At 44.4% G+C, this 21893-nt stretch overlaps 1 protein-coding gene across 2 annotated transcripts in view; it reads left to right on the forward strand.

Annotated features, from left to right (window-relative positions):
- Positions 1 to 784: 784 nt before the first annotated feature.
- dgkza (diacylglycerol kinase, zeta a) overlaps positions 785 to 21893 on the forward strand; it is a 473329-nt gene continuing 452220 nt past the window's right edge. The window contains exon 1 of one of the 2 annotated variants that reach the window (XM_059975478.1): positions 785 to 1480. In XM_059975478.1, the coding sequence (XP_059831461.1) occupies positions 1308 to 1480 (173 nt within the window). In that variant the 5' untranslated portion in view covers positions 785 to 1307. The remainder of the gene's footprint in view (positions 1481 to 21893) is intronic. The other variant, XM_059975480.1, reaches the window with a different exon arrangement.

Here is a 21893-nt window from a genome sequence, read left to right on the forward strand (position 1 = left end):
GAAGGAATCTTGTTAGGGATAGAAGTGATTTTAATGGTTCTTGCTTAACATAATCTGTAATGAAGTAGCTTAGGAAATGCCATTTCAACTTTATTTATTCCACGAGCTATTTTTGGAAAAATATGAGATTGCATATTCAAATAATGACCAATCAGGGACTGCATGGAGGAAATAACCCCGGTAGCTGATTGGCCAAACAAGAAGGGGGTGGGGTTCAAAACTGCGGACGTAATTTGATAGAAAGAACAGTGCAAGTAAATCTGTGACCGAATGAGCTGGACTTCGGAACGAGTTGTTAGAGAAACAAAAGGGGTTGATGGTGAACACCGGTGTGTTAATGTAAACTCTTGTTGGATCCAAACATCCACCAACCAGCCCGGTGTAGGTGCGGTAAAGGCAAGAGGTGCAATGCCCCCCCCACCCCCCGATCAGGAATGTATTTTTGGGGGAAATTAAAACTTAAATGTGTTAGGCTGACTGTGCTGAGAACTTGACTCTCGTACATTCATTCTTAAACCACAAACTGCCAACTCGGAGATCATGTCACAGCGGCAAAAATAACAAGGGTTTCGTTTTAAATATATAGTAAATCAATTGAAACTGTTGACATGTATCAAAGCGGGTTACACTTTAAGCCGAACCTGGCGGCTGTCCAGGGTTGGTCGAGACACAGAGACGGGGGCATCGGCCGGGCAGGGGTGCAGTGCCCGGACGGTAGAGGGCGGCACTTGACACTTGGCCGGAGCCCCCGAAGTTTCATTCATTCTGCAGGAGGCAGATCAGCAGGCAACTATCAGGGTCCTGGCGCTCTTCTCTCTGCAGGCAATGAAACTTCCTGTTCTGGCCGTGTAGCATCCGACTGGCGTGTCGCGGCAGCCGCGGGACAGAAGCGGGCAGCCCAGCCATTCATGCGCAGGGGCTGAGGCACAGGCTCGGCCGGGGGCGACCCTCCCCTCCCCTCCCCTTGCCCCGGGCTCTGATCCCCCCTGTCTCCGCGCGGCAGCGGCGACCAGCCGCACACACTTCCGGGTACGAGCCCCTGTCCGAACGGAGGCAGCGACCAGGGAGCGTGTGTGTTTGTTTGTTGCCGCTGTTTTGTCCTGATGCGAGGGGTCCGGACGCCTTCCCCCAAATGAGCCGGCCCAGCGAGCCTTGCCGGCCGTTGTCTGCGCTCCACGGTTCGCGTCGGAGCCCCGGGCTTTCGCTGCCCGCTCTCTGGATGAAGAGGTGACTTGTGTGCGCACTGCCGAAAGTCGCCCACAGACACACAAACTCTCAGAAAATATTGTGACCAAGGACCAAAAGTGATGGACGAAGGGGGGGAAGAGCCACCGCCGGAGCTGGAAGAATCCACCACGTCCGGATCCTCGTCCTCGGATGTGCCCACGTCCTGTGAGAACGACGGGACTGCGGCGTCCGCTCACCATCCCCATCACCACCAGACCAGACCCTTCGGCGGCCTGAAGTTTTTCGGGAGGAGGTGAGTCAGCGACAGTGAAGGGTTGACTTGAATTTAGGACGGGTAAGAGGAGAAGGGGGGTGTTGGAGACTTGTTCGCAGGACGCGCCTCCTCCTCTCTGCCCCCACCTCGCTGCCACTTGCCCTGCCCTCCTGTACCTTACCATTCACTCCAGTGATCCGGGGTTCGAGGCAAACGAGGAACGATGTTGGAACCCCAACCCATCGTTAAATGAAGGAATGGAATAGATGACCATCCCTCGCGCACGTACACCAAATTTGCCCCTCTCATTTTCTTTTACACGCATGCATGCCTGTCATCTCATGCCTTGCACACACACCTTTCCACACAGGCTGATAATAGTGTCATAACTACAGCCACGTTTGCTGCTTGCTTTTTATGCCGTCTGTGTTCACACTGACATTAACCTGTAGTTAGCATACTCACTGCGGGAACACACTTGCAAATAACCATGAGCGTGTCCACACACGAGGTACATTGTCCTCGAAGTGTATTCACGTTAAGTACCATTGACAATTGTATATGCATATAGAGGACTGGACGGAGGCTGACCAGAAATTCGGACGTACGCCGTTAAGCTGAGAAGTGCAGGGTATCTGCACTCCAGAGCTGGCCTTCGTGTTATGCGTGGGCAGTGTGCTGGGTGTTGTGCTTCAGAAAGACAATGCATTCGATGCAGAAACGAGTACTACAGTGGTGAGAAACTGCTTCATTGGGTGGTTATTTGTGTCTGTGACTGACTGCAGGTATGGTAACCCTTTTTTCTCCTGTGACCTTAAATACTTTTACAGGCTATAAGCTGGGAGCAAATTGTGTGAGTAGATGGAATTAGGGTAAAGCCAAGCACCCCTTACAGTGCTGGCTGCTGAGGAACAGGGTGGAAAGCTAGTCCTAACTTGTATTTTTCAGAGGTTTAATTAATTGGGTGCTAATATATCATTGAATGTGCTACCAATCATCCAATTAACTCAATTTATGCTTGATTTGCTGGCGCGAGATGTCATTGCAAAGTTAAGCCTAGCTGATGCGTGATTCTCTCATTGGCCCTGCAGTTGGTGACAGGATAGCTGTGAGCTCCGACTTCTGTTAGGGCATGCCTTTTCTCCACCTGCCTGAGAGGGCTTCACCATCTCTGACCTCTGCACTTCTGTCATCCATTTGCTCTTCTGAAGGAAGTTCTGAGACCAGAACCCGGGTCACAGGTTGAGGGCAAAAGGGTAAATGTTTAAGGGGGGAGCTCCTTGACTCAGAGAATGGCGAGGGTGTGGAACAAGCTGTTAGTCGAAGTGGTGTGTGTGAGTTTGGTCTTGCCATTTAAGAGAAATTTGGATAAATCCGTGGGAAGCTATGGTCCAGGCAGATTAACAGTCTGGCATGGACTGGATGGGCGAAAGGGTCTGTTTCTGTGCTGCCATTCTCTGACTCTCTCGTGACTCTCTCAGTACAGACGACTGTACTGAGCTTAAGTCAGTGTTATGACGCTGTCCCTTAGGTCATTGCATAGACTGTACTATAAAATGCAGTCCAGTTGAGTGTTAGTCCAGTATGGGGTAATGCTCACAAAGTTGGGGACTTGGTATAAAGTTCTTTCTCAAGGCAGAATTCCTACTGAAACGGTGATTATAATTCACTTTGTCAGGTTTATTGCCTAGGCAACATTCTTTTGTGTTGGATTGACAGAAACGTAGAATTTTCTGCAGTTTAATTAATGGGGTGTAACACATAATTGAATGTGTTACCGTTTGTACAATTAACTTGAAATGTATACTTTTAAAAACCCATGCAGGAATAAACTGACGCTGTCTTGGGATGCTGTCTGGATCATTATAAATACTGAATGTTAGATTTTCCAGTTATGTTCAATGTTCAATGTGCAGCTGCCTGTTGCTTTAGGATGAAGAGATTCTCCAGGTCCCTGTTTGCTCCCAATTTGGGAGTTAATTGGCAGCATGACATTGGGTGGTGGGGAAAGCATCTTAATAGTGACAAAATCTTGTGAGCATTTATCTGACCTGAATTTTGTTACACTGGCTGTATGCAAAGCATACGACATATACATTGTGTACACAACTAGCTAGGTAGTGCATTTGGCTGCTTGTTTGTGGCAAATAACCTCAATCATGGAATCAGAGGATCACACAGCAACAAAGCAGACTTGTTGACCCACCAAGTCCTTGCTGTCTGCCAATTGTACACACATCTTAATTTTTATCCTTCCCCCCCCCATCAATGTTGTGTCAGATTCTCTCATGTATCTATGGGCAAGTGATGATTTGCACTGGCCAATTAACCTACCAATCTGCACATTCTTTAGGAAGTAGGGATTCTGGAGTAATGAGGATCCTCATACTCCTGCAAGGAGCATGTAAACTCCACACAGACAGCACCAGATGCCAGGACTGAACCCATGTCGCAGCCGGCCTCGCCGCCGCCTCTCCAGAAAGGCCTGCAAAACCTTCACGCTGACGTCTCACCTGCCCCTTTCGTTGTTTGGACGGCTGTTGTTGAGAAATAAAGTTATCTGCAAAGGTGAGGCTGTCTCACTTTGCGAGCAGCCCTGGGGACATGCCGGAGGCTGTGCACGTGATGTGAGGGAAAGGAGAACCAGAGCCAACCCCTGATAAGAGTGGAATGTGTAACAATGAAACAGCTTGCAAGAGTATCCTTCAATGAGGGATTAGTTACTGCTCAGACTTTCTAACAGCGGGTAATTTTAGGCTTGGGGTGGTTTGTAGAGGAATTGTAAAGAGATCAGCAGCATCTATGAACTAAAAATAGTGCTGTTCATGTTGCCATCAGTCATTTAATTGTCTCAGCTTTAGATGGATAATTTCCTGAGGTGTGTCATGCTTCTAGATTCCACCCCAAATTCACTTTCCAGCTGCAAATTAATAATAGATTATATTTATCCTACACTGGATAAATGTAAAAGATGCTATAGGCAAAGACAGCTAGAGGCGAGCGAGTCCTGGTTGGGTCATTGAAGTTACTGCACTGCTGGGACATTGCACTGTCTCACTGACTAAAGATGTCTGTTGCGTTTGGAAGGTAATGTCATTATCTGGATGTTGCTTGGTCTGTTTTCCTAGAGTGATGTTGATTAGGGAGAACAAGTGGAATGTGAGTCCCTGTATATGATGGCGTTTGAACTGGATGAGCAAAAGTTAGCTTGACTGATTGCATCAATCCCTAGGTTTATGAAATTGGTGTCTTGTGGGGAAAATGTTTTGTTGAATGGATTTTTATGAATTGGGAAAAGGCTCAGTGATGTGCATAGAGGATGGCTCACTCTTTGTTATAGGGGAAACAAGTTTGTGGCTTAACAGCAGAAAACGATAAACTGAGCAGTTGTGAAATAAGGAATAATCGCAGTTCAAATCTGTTGTGAATTGGAGTTCTATCATCGTGTACTGTGAAAATCTTGTCTTGCACACTGTTCATACAGAGTAGATCATTGCTCAGTGCATTGAGGTAGAACAATAGCAATACAGAATAAAGTGTAACAGCTACAGAGAGGTGCAGTGTAGGTAAACAAAATGCAGGATCATAATGACGTAGATTGAGGTCAAGAGTTCCAATTTATCCTTCGGTGGAACTGTATAATATTCTTATAACAGAAGCTATTTTGAGCCTGAATGTACACTCTTTCAGGCTTCTGTATCTTTTGCCTGATGGAAAAGGAGAATGTCTAGGGTGGATGGGGTCTTTGATTGTGCTGTCTGCATTACTGATGCAGTGAGAAATATGGACAGGCTGGTTTCTGTGATGTGTCCATAACTATGGAGTTACTTGTGGTCACTTGCAAAGCAGTTGCCATATTAAACCATGGCACATCCAGATAGGATGCTTTCTATGGTGCATTGATTACAAATTGGTAAGGACCTTCAACCTCCTGAGCAAGTAGAGACATTGGTGAACCACTTTGGCTGTGAAGTCCTTGTGGTTGGACCAGGACAGGCAATTAGGTCTCAACCTAACACCATTGATAAACAGTGGAACATGAGCATCACCCCCTTCCTGAAGTCAATGACCAGCTCTCTTGTTTTGCTGACATTGAGGGAAAATGCGTTGTCACGACACCATATACAAGGCTCTTATCTCCTTCCTGTTCTCCGACTCATCATTATTTGAGGTACAGCCCCGTGGTATTATCTGTAAACTTGGAGATGGAGAATCAGGTCACGCAGTCATGAGTGCACAGGGAGCAGAGTAGAGGGCTGAATATGCAACTTGCTGGACACCAGTGTTCGGAATAATCGCAGTGCAGGTGTTGCTCAGTGAGTCAAAGATGCATTCAAATAAAAGTGAGTGACTGAATCAACAGTGAGTTTGGACAAAGCTATTTTAAAATCTAATGCATTTTAGAACGTCCATTATAAACATGAGATTTTAAGTCCTCTTTTAAATCTCCAGGTTGAAAAGTTCTTGATCTGTGTGCTGCTAAGTTTTCCCTAGTTCAACCTGAACCTTTCCAGATGAGGGATTGCAGCCTCATCCAGCTTGCACTCAAGGTGCTGTTTGGTGGAAGTGTAGTAATTGTTCATAATATCTTGGCTTACGCTATAGCGTTATAAAGAGGGTTTATTTTTGTAACTTCTTTGTCCTTTGAAGAAACCCTGAGGAAATTAATTTGCAGCTGATGGTTTCTTCTTCAACAATGACTTCTTATACTTTTCAACTTTGACATGACTGGCCTTTTGAAAAGATTCTAAGATTGTGTTGACAAGTTTTCAGGGAGTTTTCCTGATTACCATAGATGGTAAACTTGTCGGGTCAGCATTTATTGAGAATGAAAGCCAAACAACAGATAATGCACACTTTTTGAAAGGCCAATTCATGCTGTGATGGTTTTGGTAATCTCCTTTTACTGTTGGTCTCTTCCAGAACTGTGCACGCATGCTTTGCTCTGTTTCTTGTGGGTTCTCTGAGTCTTTGAAAGGTTAAGTAGGAAAGATAGGCAGTAGATGAAGGGTTTAGGACCTTTTTTTTTAAAAAAAAGGCAAAGGCAAGTTGCGTCTGAATGTCGTTGTCCATTTGGAAAAATTATCCATAAAGCTTCACCTATATATTTAATTGACTTTATTTATTACATTGTTCACATGCATGAGTAAAAATCTTTGTTACGTCTCCATTTAAATGTGCCATGTGCATTCATAGTCCTTTATAATAAATAGAACAGTCAATGTAATATAGAGTACACTCAAGTCAGTGCGAGTTCATCAGTCTGATGGCCTGGTGGAAGAAGCTGTCCCGGAGCCTGTTGGTCCTGGCTTTTATGCTGTGGTACCGCTTCCCGGATGGTAGCAGCTGGAATAGATTGTGGTTGGGTGACTGAGGTCCCCAATGATCCTACAGGCCCTCTTTACATACCTGTCATTGTAAATGTACTGAATCATGGGAAATTCGCAATTACAGATGCGCAGGGGTGTCTGCATCACTCTCTGCAGAGTCCTGCAATTGAGGGAGGTACAGTTCTCATACCAGGCAGTGATGCAGCCAGTCAGGATGATCTCAATTGTGCCCCTGTAGAAAGTTCTTAGGATTTGGAGGCCCATAGCAAACTTCCTCAATTGTCTGAGGTGGAAGAGGTACTGTTGTGCCTTTTCCACCACACAGCTGGTGTGTACAGACCACATGAGGTCCTTAGTGACGTGGATACTGAGAAACTTAAAGCTATTTACCCTCTCAACCCCAGGTCCATTGGTGTCAATAGGGGTTAGCCTGTCTTCATTCCTCCTGTAATCCACAACCTGCTCCTTTGTTTTAGCGACATTGAGGGAGAGGTTGTTTTCTTGACACACCGTGTCGGAGAGATGACTTCTTCCCCGTAGGCCACCTCATTATTGTTTGAGGTAAGACCAATCAATGTAGTGTTGTTGGAAAATTTAACTGAAAAATGGGCCCAGAGTTGTAGAGCTAATGAGAAAATGTCCAGAAGAGTGGTCTAAGAGCTCGATATATAGAATTGCTGTAGATTTATATAAAGTGGAAACAGGTCCTTTGGCCAACATCCCTCTAAATCTTTCATGTACCTCTGAATGTCTTCTTAAACTTCGTAATTCTACCCACCTTTAACACTTCTACTGAAAATTTATTCCAGGTACCCACCACTGTCTGTGTGGAGAAGTTTTCTTAAATCTTTCCCTCTCGCCTTAAATCTATATCCAAATGTTTTAAACCCCTACCCTGGGGTGTATTAGCTGTACTGAAGTCCGTTTGGAGGAGGTCTGTGAGGCAGGTTTATGCTGAAAGTAATAACTGTCATCATCATAATTTTGTGTACCACATCGCAGCATAACAGTAGTAAACATGTATTTCATGCATGATTTGTTTATTGTATTTGTTAACAAAGATGTCACTCTACTGTCTCTTAGAAAAGCTGTTCCATGTAAATGCAGAGAGAAATTTCAGCCAGATTCTCTTGCTTTGTCATTGCTCTGAGATCTGATGTACACATGACACTGCTCTTTCTCATTAGTGGTTCTATATCCACCTTTTGAATAAATCTGTTATCATGCACCTTACCAAAATGTTCCTGGTGATAGGAAGTGATGTCATTTCCCTTGGTGGATGTGGAGACAATGTCTTGCCTCGAGGGAGAATCTAGACTAGGGGTAACTGCTTTTCCTTTTTCTGTATAGATTGTGGTTAATTGGGCCTTGAGTCATTGGGGCCGTCACTTTTTTGAGGCAACTCCTAAAGAACAAAAACAAATTGAGAAAATAGCCAGGAATCCCAGTGTTTATGTGGGACGCCATGCTACTTTACTGGGGCAGCTGGTGGTTGTCAAACAGTTACTAACTAGCACAGGGGTGGGCAAACTTTTTGACTTGTGGGCCACAAAGGGTTCTAAAATTTGACAAGGGGGCCGGTCCAGGAGCAGATGGACGGAGTGTTTTGGTAATACACCTCATAAGAGAAAATAAAATATCATGGGATATGTAGAAAACATGTGCTTTAATTTCAATTGAAAATGAACAGATGCAATACAACAAAATATCTGTCTTTGAAGTCCCATGGTATTTAGCTATTTATTGAAATGACTTTTAAAACACTGAAAATTAAATGAATAAAATACAGCTTTTTTAATAGTAACAGTTATTATTTTAAAGCACTGAAAATTCTGTTATCCTTAAAGATATTATCATCATCACTCTCCTCCTGCCTGTCTTTATTTCAAAAATGGTAGGAGATGCAGGTCTACTTGTCCTGCTCCTTCTTATTCAATTGTCCCCTGTGCCAAAACTCAACAACGACCAGCACAAGGACAGAACAGTGACAGCGCGCCAGTATGCGGAGTGCGTTATTTGATCTGGAGCGCATTTTTTATTTTGAGAACGTACGTGCACCTGCGCACTACTCATGTCCATCACTTAACAGAAATGACATGTAACATGTAAGGCTTATTGAAAAAAAATTTTCAAATGCATTTTTTACATAACACAACGAAGAGACTTATTTTTAATTTCAGTGGGAACAGTGTTGTTGGTCTCCCTTTTTAGCCAGCGCATCAAAGATTTAGTTTTGTTGTGGCGATTCTCAGGATGGATCTGAGGTGTTGGTCAGTTAACTTGGATCTGTGGCTGGCTTTGTTGATATTCATGACACTGAAGGCCTGTTCACACAAATAGGTCGAGCCGAACAAAGAGTAAAGCGCACCTCAACATAGGTCAATGTGTAGCGGTGTGCTACATGCAGTGCTAAAATTACGACATGGAGTCGGTAACTGCAGTTGAAGAAAAAAACTTTATTCGTAATCCACTGCCTCACTTTTAAGCCTCCCTCAAACTGCCCCCCGTGGCGCAGAGGCTCCAAAGCTCTGTGCTCGCAAATCCCCGCAGGCTATCTTCCTTAGCCAGAACGCTGGCTAATTGTGAGCCGGTTCGGATGTGCCAGGAAGTGGGTCGCCACAAATGTATATAGAGTGCGTCATCTATTGGGAAAACGCCAGAATTGCGGGGAAAAACGTTAACAAGGTTTATTAATATAATTTCATCAAGTTCTGCGGGCCGGATTAAAAAGCTTAATGGGCCGCATATGGCCCGCGGGCCGTAGTTTGCCCATGCCTGAACTAGCATCAGTCGTGTGGCCATTTGACACTACACCGTGCTTAGATTGAACAATTTTTAAATAGTGTCGCTTAGGTGTTTGTTTTCAAAAAGCAGTGATTATTGTCACTGGTAATTGGCAAGTAATAAACAGGCAATTCAGAACTGTTTTGCTCACTGTGGTTTGAAGCATTCAGGCCTGGAGATGCCAGAAACATCTAGGAGTGACGATGAAATAATTTCACTACTTCAACAAGTTAGGAACCAGCTTCAAGATATTGACTTATCTTGAATGTTGCAATGAGGATGAAGATTTGGAGAATGCAATATTGAAAGCACTGTTTGAAGGCAGTCCACTAGCTGCACTGATTTTATTCATTTACAGTCAATCAAAAGAATGTCAGTGCACTCTGAATGAATTCCTCTGTTAGGAACTGACAGTTTTCTGGTACTAGTGTTCTAATTTATTCTGTATTTCGTTTAAATACGTAATTTATTACTCAGTTTGTCTTGTTTACCATTTTAATATTTCCATGAAACTTTGGCTAATTGGACCAAAATGCATTAGTCCCCATGTATCCCAAATAACCAGAATTTATTGTATTAAAAAAAAGTCATTGTATTTAAGAGAGATGAAGTGATTTTTTTTTCTTTCTGAGTGTAGTGTCTTTGGAGCCCTAAAGGATGGTAGAAACTGAGCGTTTGAAAAGAAATAAATCACAGAAACAGGCCTTTGACTCTGTGTTCATGTTAACCATTGAGCATCTCTCTGAACTAATCCCATTTACCAGGACTTCCCCCTTAGCCTACTGTGCCTTGGCGAATAACATACTCATCCAGATGTTGTTTAAAAGTGGTGAGAGTTTTTACCTCATTGCTATTTTAGGAAATGTGCTCTGGATGCAACCATAGCCTGTGTAGGAAAAAAAATTCTCCCCCGGTCCCTTCTGAACCTCTTATTTCTCACCTATGCCTTCTGAACATGAGGGAACTTATTTTGGTGGATATAGAGAATTCTTTTTCATTTGTGTGAGAATCTAGAACTACGGAAGAATACTTTAAAAAGAAGGCTCATAGCGGGGGAAATGTTCTCACTCTCCAGACTGTTGATGCCTCTCAGCTATGCATTCCTCTGCAGGTAGTACGTAGCTTCCTTTGCTCCAAGGAAAGCAAGCCCAGCCTATCCGGTCTTTGCTCATAACTAGAAGAGGCCACAGGCAGCGTCCTGGTGAATCTTCTGCAGTGCAAACCCATCCTCCCCATACGGTATTCCAGCTGGGTCCTAATTAATGTTTTATAAAGTTGTATCAAGACCTCACAACTCTTATACTCCATACCTTTGCGAATGAAGGCAGGCATCCAATTTCAGAAGCAGATTTAATATCACCGGCATATGTCGTGAAATTTGCTGTTATGTAGCAATATGCTATGTATTGCAATACATAAAGAAAACAGTGAATTACAGAAAATATATAATGGTTAAATTCAATAAATAGTGCAAAGAATAGTGAGATAGTGTTCATGGGCTCAATGTCCATTCAGAAATCTGATGGCAGAGGGGAAGAAGCTAATCCTGAATCGTTGAGTGTGTGCCTTCAGGCTTCTGTGCCTCCTCCCTGATGACAGCAATGAGAGGAGAGTGTATCTCGGGGGATGCTGCCTTTTTAAAGCATCGCTCCTTGAAGATGTCTTGGATTCCTTGACGCTACAGAGGCTAGTGCCCATGATAAGCTGACAAAGTTCACAACTTTTTGCAGCTTGTTTTGGGCCCAGGATAGATCCTCAGAGATCTTGACAGCCAGGAACTTGAAATTGCCACCTTCATTGCTGTATCTAATTGTGATGATACTTTGAAGGATTTTTGGACTTTTTCACTGATGTTTCTTTGTTTCTCAATACTTTCTATTATTATTCACATTATGTATTCTACCCTTATTAGAAGCCTCACACAGTTCTTTGCCGCTTACTACCGACAGCAATCTGTACTCTCCTCCAACTAGGCTGCATCATATTGAAATGCATTTAAAACCTGTCGCGTGTCAACAGCTATGTGGAGCTGCAATATAGCATCACCCGATACTTGAACTAGTTAACCAAAGAATGACTTGTGTCAAACTTGAACACCTTTGGGAAATCCTTCTTTAACCCTTAAGTACGCGTGCAGATTTTTCAGCTGCAAAATCTGTGACTGACGGGAATGGAGGAGTTAATGATTGTATCAAAAAATTCTTATCTCACTGCTTTCAAACAAATCAGATATGAGCAGAGGCCTGTTCAACCAGTCATTACAAGGGTTATAAATTTTGTTTTATAAATTTAAAAAATTATAAGCATTAAGATGTAAAAAGAACTATATAAAAATAAATGATCGGTTTTGCTTCATTGTTTGTGTTTTATGGTGACCTGCGTAATCTCACATCTAACTGCAGTCCATTTAGAAAGAGAGTATACCAGGACTAGGAAATTGTTGTCTTTTTGATGAGAATCAAGAAGTATTCTCTGAAATGATTGTGTTGCTCACTTCTGTCTCCACAATGGTGACTTTGGTGGCTTTGTTCTGATGGTCTGTACTTGTTAACAAATCTTCCAGATTTTAGTTCATAGCTTGCCAATATACCCAACCTTTGGTTGGGACTTTCAGTTTTACCATGCCAAGTATTCTGCTGTCATTCATATGAGCTCTGTCATCTAGGGACAATGGCGATGACTATTCTTCAGATGACTTATTCACTTCCGATATCCTTTATTGCGGGAGTCTTGGATGTTTATCCAAACTGGTCCAGCCTTTGAGAGCATGTTCCTTTAGTCACTCAGAGGCTGTCTCTAAGGCTGTGACCGGAAAGTCATTGTCCATAATTTGTGAGGTAAAAATTTTGCTGTGTATATCAGGGTGCTCATGTGGCAGGCTGTCAGCTTCAGCAATAATTCTTTTATTGTGAAGATCTCAGTCAATCCTTGGTTAATCTTTACCTAGTAACTTTGGCTGTGACTGTAGTCAACTACAAATGTAGCAATTCTAAACACTGATGCCAAACAAGAGAACATCTGCAGATGGTGGAAATCCAAGTAAGACACACAAAATGCTGGAGGAACTCAGCAGGCCAGGCAGCGTCTATAGAAAGAGTACAGTTGGTGTTTTGGGCCGAGACCCTTCAGCAGGACCGAAAAACAGCTGAGGAGTATATTTAAAATATTAGGGGAGGAGAGAGGGAAATATAAGGTGATAGGTGAAATCTGAAGTGGGAGGGATGAAGTAAAGAGCTGGGAGGTTGATTGGCGAAAGAGATACAGGGCTGGAGAAGGATAGAAGAGGACAGAAGGCCATGGGAAAAGGCTGGGGGGGGGGGAAGCGCCAGAGGGAGGTGATGGGCGGTAAGGAGATGAGGTGAGAGAAGGGAAAGGGAATGATGAGGTGGGTGGAAGCTGTAATCGGAAGTTTGAGAAATCGATGTTCATGCCGTCAGGTTGGAGGCTACCAGATGGAATAGAAGGTGTTGTTCCTCATCACAACAGTAGAGGAGGCCATGGATGGACATGTTGGAACGGGAAGTGGAATTAAAATGGGTGAACACAAGGAGATCCTGCTTTTTCTGGCGGACTTAGGTGCTCGGTGAAACGGTCTCACTGATATACAGGAGGCCACACCGGGAGCACTGGACACAGTATATGATCCCAACAGACTCGCAGGTGAAGTGTCGCCTCTCTAACGGATCCCACCAGCAAGCACATCTTTCCTTCCCTCCCCCCCCCCCCCACCCCCACTATCTGCTTTCCACAGGGATCGCTCCCTACTCGACTCCATTGTCCTCCCCACTGATCTCCTCCTGGCACTTATCTTTGCAAGCGGAACACCTCCTCCTGCCCCTATACCACCTCCCTCACTACCATTCACTGCCCCAAACAGTCCTTCCAGGTGAGGTGACTCTGCACCTGTGAGTTTGTTGGGGTCATCTACTGTGTCCGGTGTTCCCAATGTGGTCTGTACATTGGTACGACTCAGCGTTGATTGGGAGACCGCTTCGCTGAGCTCCTGCACTCCGTCCACCAGAAAAAGTGGGATCTCCCAGTAGCCACCAATTTTAATTCCACTCCTTTTCCCATTCCCATTCCAGTATGTCTATTCATGGCCTCCTCTGCTGTCCTGGTCCGGCCAGAGTGAGGCTGGAGGAACAACACCTTGTATTCTGTTTGTATAGCCTCCAATCTGATGGCTTGAACATCAATTTCTCGAACATCTGGTAATACCCCCATCTCACCCCCTTCACCATTTCCCATCCCTTTTTCCCTTTTTCATCTTATCTCCTTGTCCACTCATCACCTCCCCCCGGTGCTCCTCCCCCCTTTTCTTTCTTCCATGGCCTTCTGTCACTTTAACCAATCAACTTCCCAGCTCTTTACTTCATCCCTCCCCCTTCAGGTTTCCCCTATCAGCTTGTGCTTTTCTCTCTCCCCTCTGCCCAAAATGTCGACTCTTCTCCTTTCCAGAGACGCTGCCTGGCCTGCTGGGTTCCTCCAGCAGTTTGTGCATGTTGCTAATCCCTGATGCACTGCATTTGATCTAGTACAGGGGTTCCCAACCTTTCTTAATGCCATGGAAAAATACCGTTAAGCAAGAGCTCTGTAGGGCCCAGATTGGGAATCTTCTAGTCCTTGACTCGCTTGTGTTTTGAGGCTAGCTGTACCTTTTGCAATAGGTAGATAGCTGAATTTCCTTCCTTAAGTGTACTTGACCAGGAGGAAATGATCCACTGCTTCATTGATATCACTTCCAAAGCACATTTACTTATTTGTACTTTCTGGAAATCTTGCTGCTCTCTGCAATTTCTGCCAATTGAGGAGATGTAAATCCCTGTCAGAATTGGTTTAGATATCATGCAGTCCTTACCTCTGTGTTTTACTATTGGACAAGATTCCTCCCTCTACAGGGTCACTTGGACAGCCCTGCCTGGGTTGATGTGGCTTTGGAGCCGAGCTATGTGTTACTACCTGTGCTCCGTTGAATACTTTGCCTCTGTAAAGGAACAGGCACAATGCAATGCTGCCGTTTACATCTGTTGCAAGGATTCACACCGCTTGTACTTGTGCCGACTGAGTTTCACTACTGCTCTCTCCTGCCCCAGTTGTACTGTTCTGGTGATGGACAAGCTCCCCAGGCATTTTTAACTACCATTTCCATCAATATTGCAACCACTTCTGATGAGAAATGCTGGAAGCCTAAGAACGTGCACTGAATCTGTTAATCATTTAAGCCCTGGACAAATCTATTCAGCAGCACATGACTTCAAGATTCACCATATCTGTACGATCTCAAGCAACACCCACAAAATGCTGGAGGATCTCAGCAGACCAGGCAGCAAATATGGAAATGAATAAGTAGTCAATGTTTTGGACCGAGATCCTTCTTCGGGACTGAGAAGGAAGGGGGAAGACACCGGAATAAAAAAGGTCGGGGGGAGGGCTGTAAGATCATGCTGGATCTCATAATGGTCACTGATTGATTCTGTTGTGTGTATTGATTTGATGGGCTATTTACTTTGCAGAGATAGCTGAACATTGTCTATCTCTGGTAATCGCTGAGACACCAGCCATTTCAAAACATCATGTACTTTAATGCAGAGTACTAACCAACACTATTGTTTATGCCCAAGACACAATTTTTTTTGCATACTTGCCTCATTTGCATATTAGCATACAAATATACCAGAGTAAAAGCAGGAGTGCGGGATGTTTTGGGGGGGCAGCTTGCATATTTCAGGCAAACAAAGGTGGAGGTGGGGGGACCTCGGGAAAGGGAAGCAGAGAGCTGTAGTTGGACGAGATGAGAATTTCATATGTCAGTTGTAGGGATCAGAAGAAAGTCTTCAGGCAAGAGAGAAAATGGGCACATGGCTGGTTCAAACTGAGATGCTGTTGATGATGGTAATGAAATGGAAGGAATTGGGTTTGTGGTGGGAGCAGAAGGCTTTGGCCTTCACCAGAGATTACTTGGAGCTCAGCCAGCACTGGAAGTCTGGTATTCGATCTGATGTTCTGCTTATAATGGGTTGGTTGAGATGAGTGATCAGCAGCATAGATATAGAAACCAATCATGCTCCAAGCAAGAGTATGCGGAGAGAAAGGACCAACAAATTGAGGAAGGGACTCCACGTATTGCTTTGGGGGTAGGAATAAGATTCACTGGGGTAAATGCTTATAGAGTCAGAGTAAGGTGTAATATCACCTGTGAAATTTGTTGTCTTTGCAGCAGCAGTACATTGTAATGCATAACAATAGAAAAAAACTGTGAAATACAGAAATATATGTATTTAAATTAAATAAGTAGTGCTAAAATAGAAATAAAATAAGTAGTGATTCATGGATTCAATGTCCATTTAGAAACTGGATAAGGAGGGAAAGAAGGTATTCCTGAATCAGAGTGTGTGCCTTCAGGTTTCTGTACCCCCTCCCTGATGGTAGCAATGAGAACAAGTCATGGCCTGGGTGATGGGGGTCCTTAATAATGGGTGCCCCCTTTTTGAGGCATCGCTTCTTGAAGATGCCCTGGATACTACAGTCTAGTGCCCATAATGGAGCTAAGTTTGCAACTCTGCAGCTTATTTCGATCCTGTGCAGTAGCCCCTCTAAACCCACCCCCATACCAGATAGTAATACAGCCAGCTAGAATGCACTCCATGTAGAAATTTGCAAGTGTGTTTGGTGACGTACCATATCACATTAAACTCTTAATGAAACATGCCTTCTTCGTTGGGTCCAGGATAGCTCCTCAGAGATATTGACATCCAGGAGTTTGAATTTGCTCACTCTTTCCACTATGAGGACTGGTGTGTGTCCCCTCATGTTACCATTACTGAAATCCACAATCAACTCTTTGTTCTTACTGACATTGAGTGCAAGGTTGATGCTGTGACACTACTCAACTAGCTATATGTCTCACTCCTGTCCGCCTTCTCATCATCATCTGAAATTTGGCCAACAATAGTTGTATTTTCAGCAAATTTATAGATAGCACTTGAGCTGTGCCTAGCCACACAGTTGTGGGCGTAGAGAGAGTAGCGTAGAGGGCTATGCACACCTCCCTGAGGTGACCAGTGTTGATTGTTAGTGAGGTGGAGGTGTTATTTCCAGTCCTCACAGGTTGTGGTCTTCTGGTTAGAAAGTTGAGGATCTGGTGTCAGAGAGAGGTACAGAAGGCTGGGTTCTGGGTCTTTTCAACCAGAACTGTAGGAATGACAGTGTTAAACAGTGAATGGTAGTCAATAAACAACATCCTGACAGAGGTAACACAAGGAAATCTGCAGATGCTGGAAATTCAAACACACACACAAAATGCTGGTGGAACACAGCAGGCCAGGAGCATCTATAAGGAGAAGCACCGTCGACGTTTCGGGCTGAGACCTGACGAAGGGTCTCGGCCCGAAACGTCGTCAGTGCTTCTCCTTATAGATGCTGCCTGGCCTGCTGTGTTCCACCAGCATTTTGTGTGTATCCTGACAGAGGTATTTGTATTGTCCAGGTGATCCAAGGTCACATGAAGGGCCAGTGAGATCGCATTTCTATAAACTGTAGTGGGTGCAGGTCCTTGCTGAGACTGGATTTATTCCAGCCATAACCAACCTCTCAAAGCACTTCATCACTGTAGATGTCATTAGGGCAGCTCACACTGCTCTTCTCGGGTGCTGGTATGATTGTTGCCCTTTTGAAGCAGGCGGGCACTTCCACCTGTAGCAGTGAGAGACTGAAATGCCTTTGAACACACTCGCCAGTTGGTTGGTACAGGTTTAAAGAACCCTACCAGTTCTCGTGGCCCGTTGCCTTGCGAGGTTTCACCCTCTTGAGCGACAGCCTGAGGTCGGCCTCCAAGTCAGAGATCACAGGCTGCGGCAGGGATCCTCACAGCTGTAGTTTTATTCTCCCTTTCAGAGAGTATAAAAGGTGTAGAGCTCAGCTGGGATTGAAGCATCACTGCTATTCATGCTGTTAGGTTTCGCTTTGTAGGAAGTAATGGCCTTCCGGGAATAATTGGGAAATAAACAGGGGAACCATATAAACTATTCTCATTGAGTTGAATGGTGTAGTTGATCATGCACAGTTGGAGAAGCATCACAAATTGCTGTGCAATCACAGCAAACGGGTTTGGCTGGGGCTGTTTTGGTGCCGAGAGTGGTGCACACAGTTCTGGGAGCTGACATGATATTTAAGGATGACAAAAGAGGATTGTGGGTGAGTGTGGATTTTCCCAGGGCAAGAGGTAGGAAATTGAAGCAAGGAAGAGATGGTGTGTGCTGTGAAAAGAAGTGAGGATGGTAAGCTGTGGGAAGTAAATATTTGCAGTATCTACAAGATGGCTTGGAGGGAGAGCCTGATGGCCAGTAATAATAAATAGGAGGAAGGGAGACATGAGACCAGTGAAGTAGGAACCTGTGGTTATTTGGAGTAAGTGTGAAATGCAATAGAGGCAGATGGAGTGAACCTTGGTGAGAACAATCTGCTGAGTTTTGCCAGGGTTCATGACTGACAGGTTTAAGAAGAGGTTTGAAGGAATGTTGAAGTACTGGATGTAACTACTCTTTATCCTGATTAAATCATTACACAGTGCATTGAGGTAGAATAAGGTAAACAATATCAGGGCAGAGTAAAGTGGAAAGGCTACTGGAAAAAGTGCACTGCTGGTAAATGATCATAATGAGGTGGACACAAGAGGTCCTGCAGATGCTGGAAATCCTGACCAACGCACTCAGTGTGCTGGAGGAGCTCAGCAGGTCAGGCAGCATCAATGGATGGGAAACAAACAGTTGAGACTCTTCATCAGGACTGAGGTAGTTTGAGAGTTCAAGGGACCATCTTGTACAAGAGGTTATTCAAGAGTCTGATAACAGCGGGATAGAAATTGTCCTTGAATCTAATGGTACGTGCTTCTGGGAGAAGGATATTTGGGATGGGGGTGGGGTCTTTGCTTCACTGAGGCAGCGAGAAGTGTAGACAGAGTCTAGCGAGTGCAAGCTGATTTCCGTGATATGCTGAGCAGCATCCACAACATTCTGTGGTTTATTGTCGTCACAAGCAGAGCAGTTGCCATACCAAGCCGGGATGCACCCTGACAGAACGTTTTCTATAGTGCATCGATAGAAATCGGTAAGGGTTGATGTGGTCTTGCTAAATTACTTTGGCCTCCTGAGGAAGTGGTGGCTTTGGTGAGATCTCTTAGTCACGACATTAACATGGCTGGACCAGGATTGGCCATTGGTGATAGACACTTGAAGCTCTCGGCCTATATACTATTGATGTAGATAGGAGCTCCCACACTGGTACACCCCCACCGGCCCAGCATTGATGCAGTTAGTTCCTACCCGTGCCTTGCAGCACGTCGGGAGCAAGCTTACCATTTCTTTAGCATTTGTCTACGTTTTTATGGGGCTGAGTTGCTAGCTCAATGCTCAACCCAGCATGGATGGTAAGTGTACAAAGAGCCAGCCCGATCCAAGCCTGGACCACTTGTCTCGCAGTCCGGTGTAGATATCACTACACCGCCAGCCCACAGCATTGATGCAGCCCTGGTTAAAATTGTTTGCTTTTCCACCCCAGAGTCCTCAGTCTCAGATGCTGACACTGATGCAGTTAACCTTGTAATTTGTTGTTTTGTTATTAATTAGTGCTCTACGAAATACCTAGTACCTGTTAATATCCATTTAGAATCCTGTTTGAGGGGTGATTGTGACAGCCCAATTAACTAGAATCCACTGTATGTGGTATCCCTAGTAGTACTGAAGGGTTAGGATCAAACAGTTGCAGCTGAATTCAAATCAGAAACAAAATGCTGAAACTGCTGCCCTTTTATTAATAGCAATAATTTACATGTATCACTGACAGCTTTCCCTGGCTGTCAGCCGTCACTCCTCAGTGGAACAGTCAATGCCACCGCAGGTAGAGGAGCTGCTTCACATCACCAGTGTCCTGGGTTTGACCCAACCACTGTGTGGACTTTGTACATTTATTCACAGTATCTGGCCCAACAAGCCTGTGCTGCACAATTGCATCCATGTGACCAATTAACCTAATAATCTGTATTCATTTGGAATGTGGAAGGAAACCGGAGCACATAGAGGAAACCCATGTGGACACAGGGAAATTTACAAACTCCTTAAGGATAGTAGTAGAATTTAACCCTGGTTACTAGTGCCGTAATAATGTTGTGCTAACGGCTGTGCTAGCGGGTTTCCTCCCAGTGCTCTGGTTTCTTGCCATGTTCCAAAGACGTGAAGGTTCCCGGATTAACTGGCTGCTGTAAATGACTCCCATTGTAGGAGAAAAATCGGAGAATCGGGAAGGTTGTTAACGGGCATGTGTGAGGGAGAAAAGATTACAGAGAACTGGATTGATGGAATTGCTCTGAGGACCAGCAATGAATCAAGTGGGCTAAATGGCCTCTGGTGTTCTGAAATATAAATGTGAGTAGATGCACTTGGTACTGATGAGCCAGACTAGGGTACAACTCCCCCTCACATCCAGGCTGGAGAAAGTGGAACCAACACTCATCCCGAACCACCCTGGTAGCAGATACGCACTTCACATTGTCTGTTCAAGATTATTGCCTTGGACATGTATACCCAGGGTATAAATGCCTTGAAAATTTGCTTTTTTAAGTGATAGCACAGTACATTTCACAAACATAACTTATAGAAATCCATACACAAAATTGAAACAGACGTTATGCCGTCAGTGCAAGCTAAAAGAAATATAGTCCTGTCAAAATAGGATTTTCTTTACAGTTTGGTTCAAAAGCTTGATGCCAATGGGCAAGAAGTTGGGCAGCCTTGAGGTGTGGGTCTTCGGGTTCCTGTTCCTCCTGCTTGAAGAGGGCATGGTCTTGTCGATGGGAGTCCTTAAAGATGGATGTCACTGAGGCATTGCTGCTTTGATGGTGTGGAGAGCTGTACCCTTGATGAAGCTGCCTATGTCCACCACCCTCTGTAGTCTCTTGATTCGTGAGCATTGGCAATTCCACACAAGGCTCTGATGTACCTACACAGAATGCAAAAATTTTTACTGTGCTTCTGTGCAAGTTTGTCAGAACTTTAATAACATGCCAAATCTACTTAAACTTCGAAGAAAGTGGGCACTTGTATATCGACTTCATGGCCTCAGTGCTGGATTCAGCTGGATCCTTCAAGGTTTGACGCCTAGGAACTTGAAACTGCTCGCCTGTTCTACTACAGATCCTTCTGGTGTGTGTTTGTCTGATCTTCTCCCTCCTATTGTCCACAATCAGTTCTTTAGTGCTGCTGATGCTGAGCGCAAGGCTGTGCAAATTTTAGCTCTCTGCGTATGACTGTCCCTCATTGACGTGTTTGTGTCTGTTTATTACCTTGTGTCAGAAGTTTTGATAGGGTGGATGTGGAGAGGACGCTTGCTTGGGGAATCTAGAATGGGGGCTGAATGTTTCTTTAAAAAAAATGTCTCCTGTTTAAATCAGATGATTGGAAAGATTTCCTCTGAGGGTTCGACAGCTTTGGAATTTTCTTCACTTGTAGGGTGGTGGAAGCAGTCTTTCAATACTTTTAAGGCAGAATGTGGTAGATACTTAGTAAGTGTGAATAATCACCAGAACCAAGCAAAAATGCAGATTTGAAGTTGGAGATAAGTCTGCCACAATTTTATTAAATTATGCAAGTGAATATCTCCTAGTTTGTACATTTGTATGTGTGTGAAGGTGGGGGGGGGGGGGGAGAATTCGCCTATTACATAGCTTTTTGTGAACAAGGGCACTGTCAGGTCAGATTATAAAGCTAGAGAGGCTGAATATTGCAGACTTTGCAATTTCAGTGAACAAGATGCAGGTATGGCCTGGTGATAAGTGTCTCTCACGACCACAGTTCACGAAACGTTTCTGAGTGTGCAATAGGAAAAGAGCACTCAACGCCCACAAACAGCAGTGTGGTGACAGCCAGATAATCTGATTGAGTGATTTTGATTAGTGGATAAATATTGGTCAGTGCACTGCAGGCAGTTTCCTGTTGCTCTTCAAAATAATGCAATTGGGCCTTCACTTGCACTTGAGGGAGCTCGGTCTACTGTCTCGGACCAGGCAATGGCAGCTCTGGCAGTGTGGCACTTCCCCAGTGCTCTGCTGGATGGTTAGCTTCTACTTCCATACACGCGTCTCAGTAGTGGTCCTTGAACGTTCAACCTTTAGACTAGAGGCAGTGCTGGCTCCAGCTACAAAGGCTATTTGTTCGGCACATACTTCGGTGTGCACCATCATAGTCCATGGTTTGAGGTTGCTATCCTGATCTTATCTTGCAACCTCTACTCAGTGGCTGTCTTTACTCTTATACCAACTAAAATTCTTTATTTTTTAAGCTTTGTCC

The sequence above is a fragment of the Hypanus sabinus genome, chromosome 7, assembly GCF_030144855.1.
Source record: "Hypanus sabinus isolate sHypSab1 chromosome 7, sHypSab1.hap1, whole genome shotgun sequence".
Taxonomy (NCBI): Eukaryota; Metazoa; Chordata; class Chondrichthyes; order Myliobatiformes; family Dasyatidae; genus Hypanus; species Hypanus sabinus.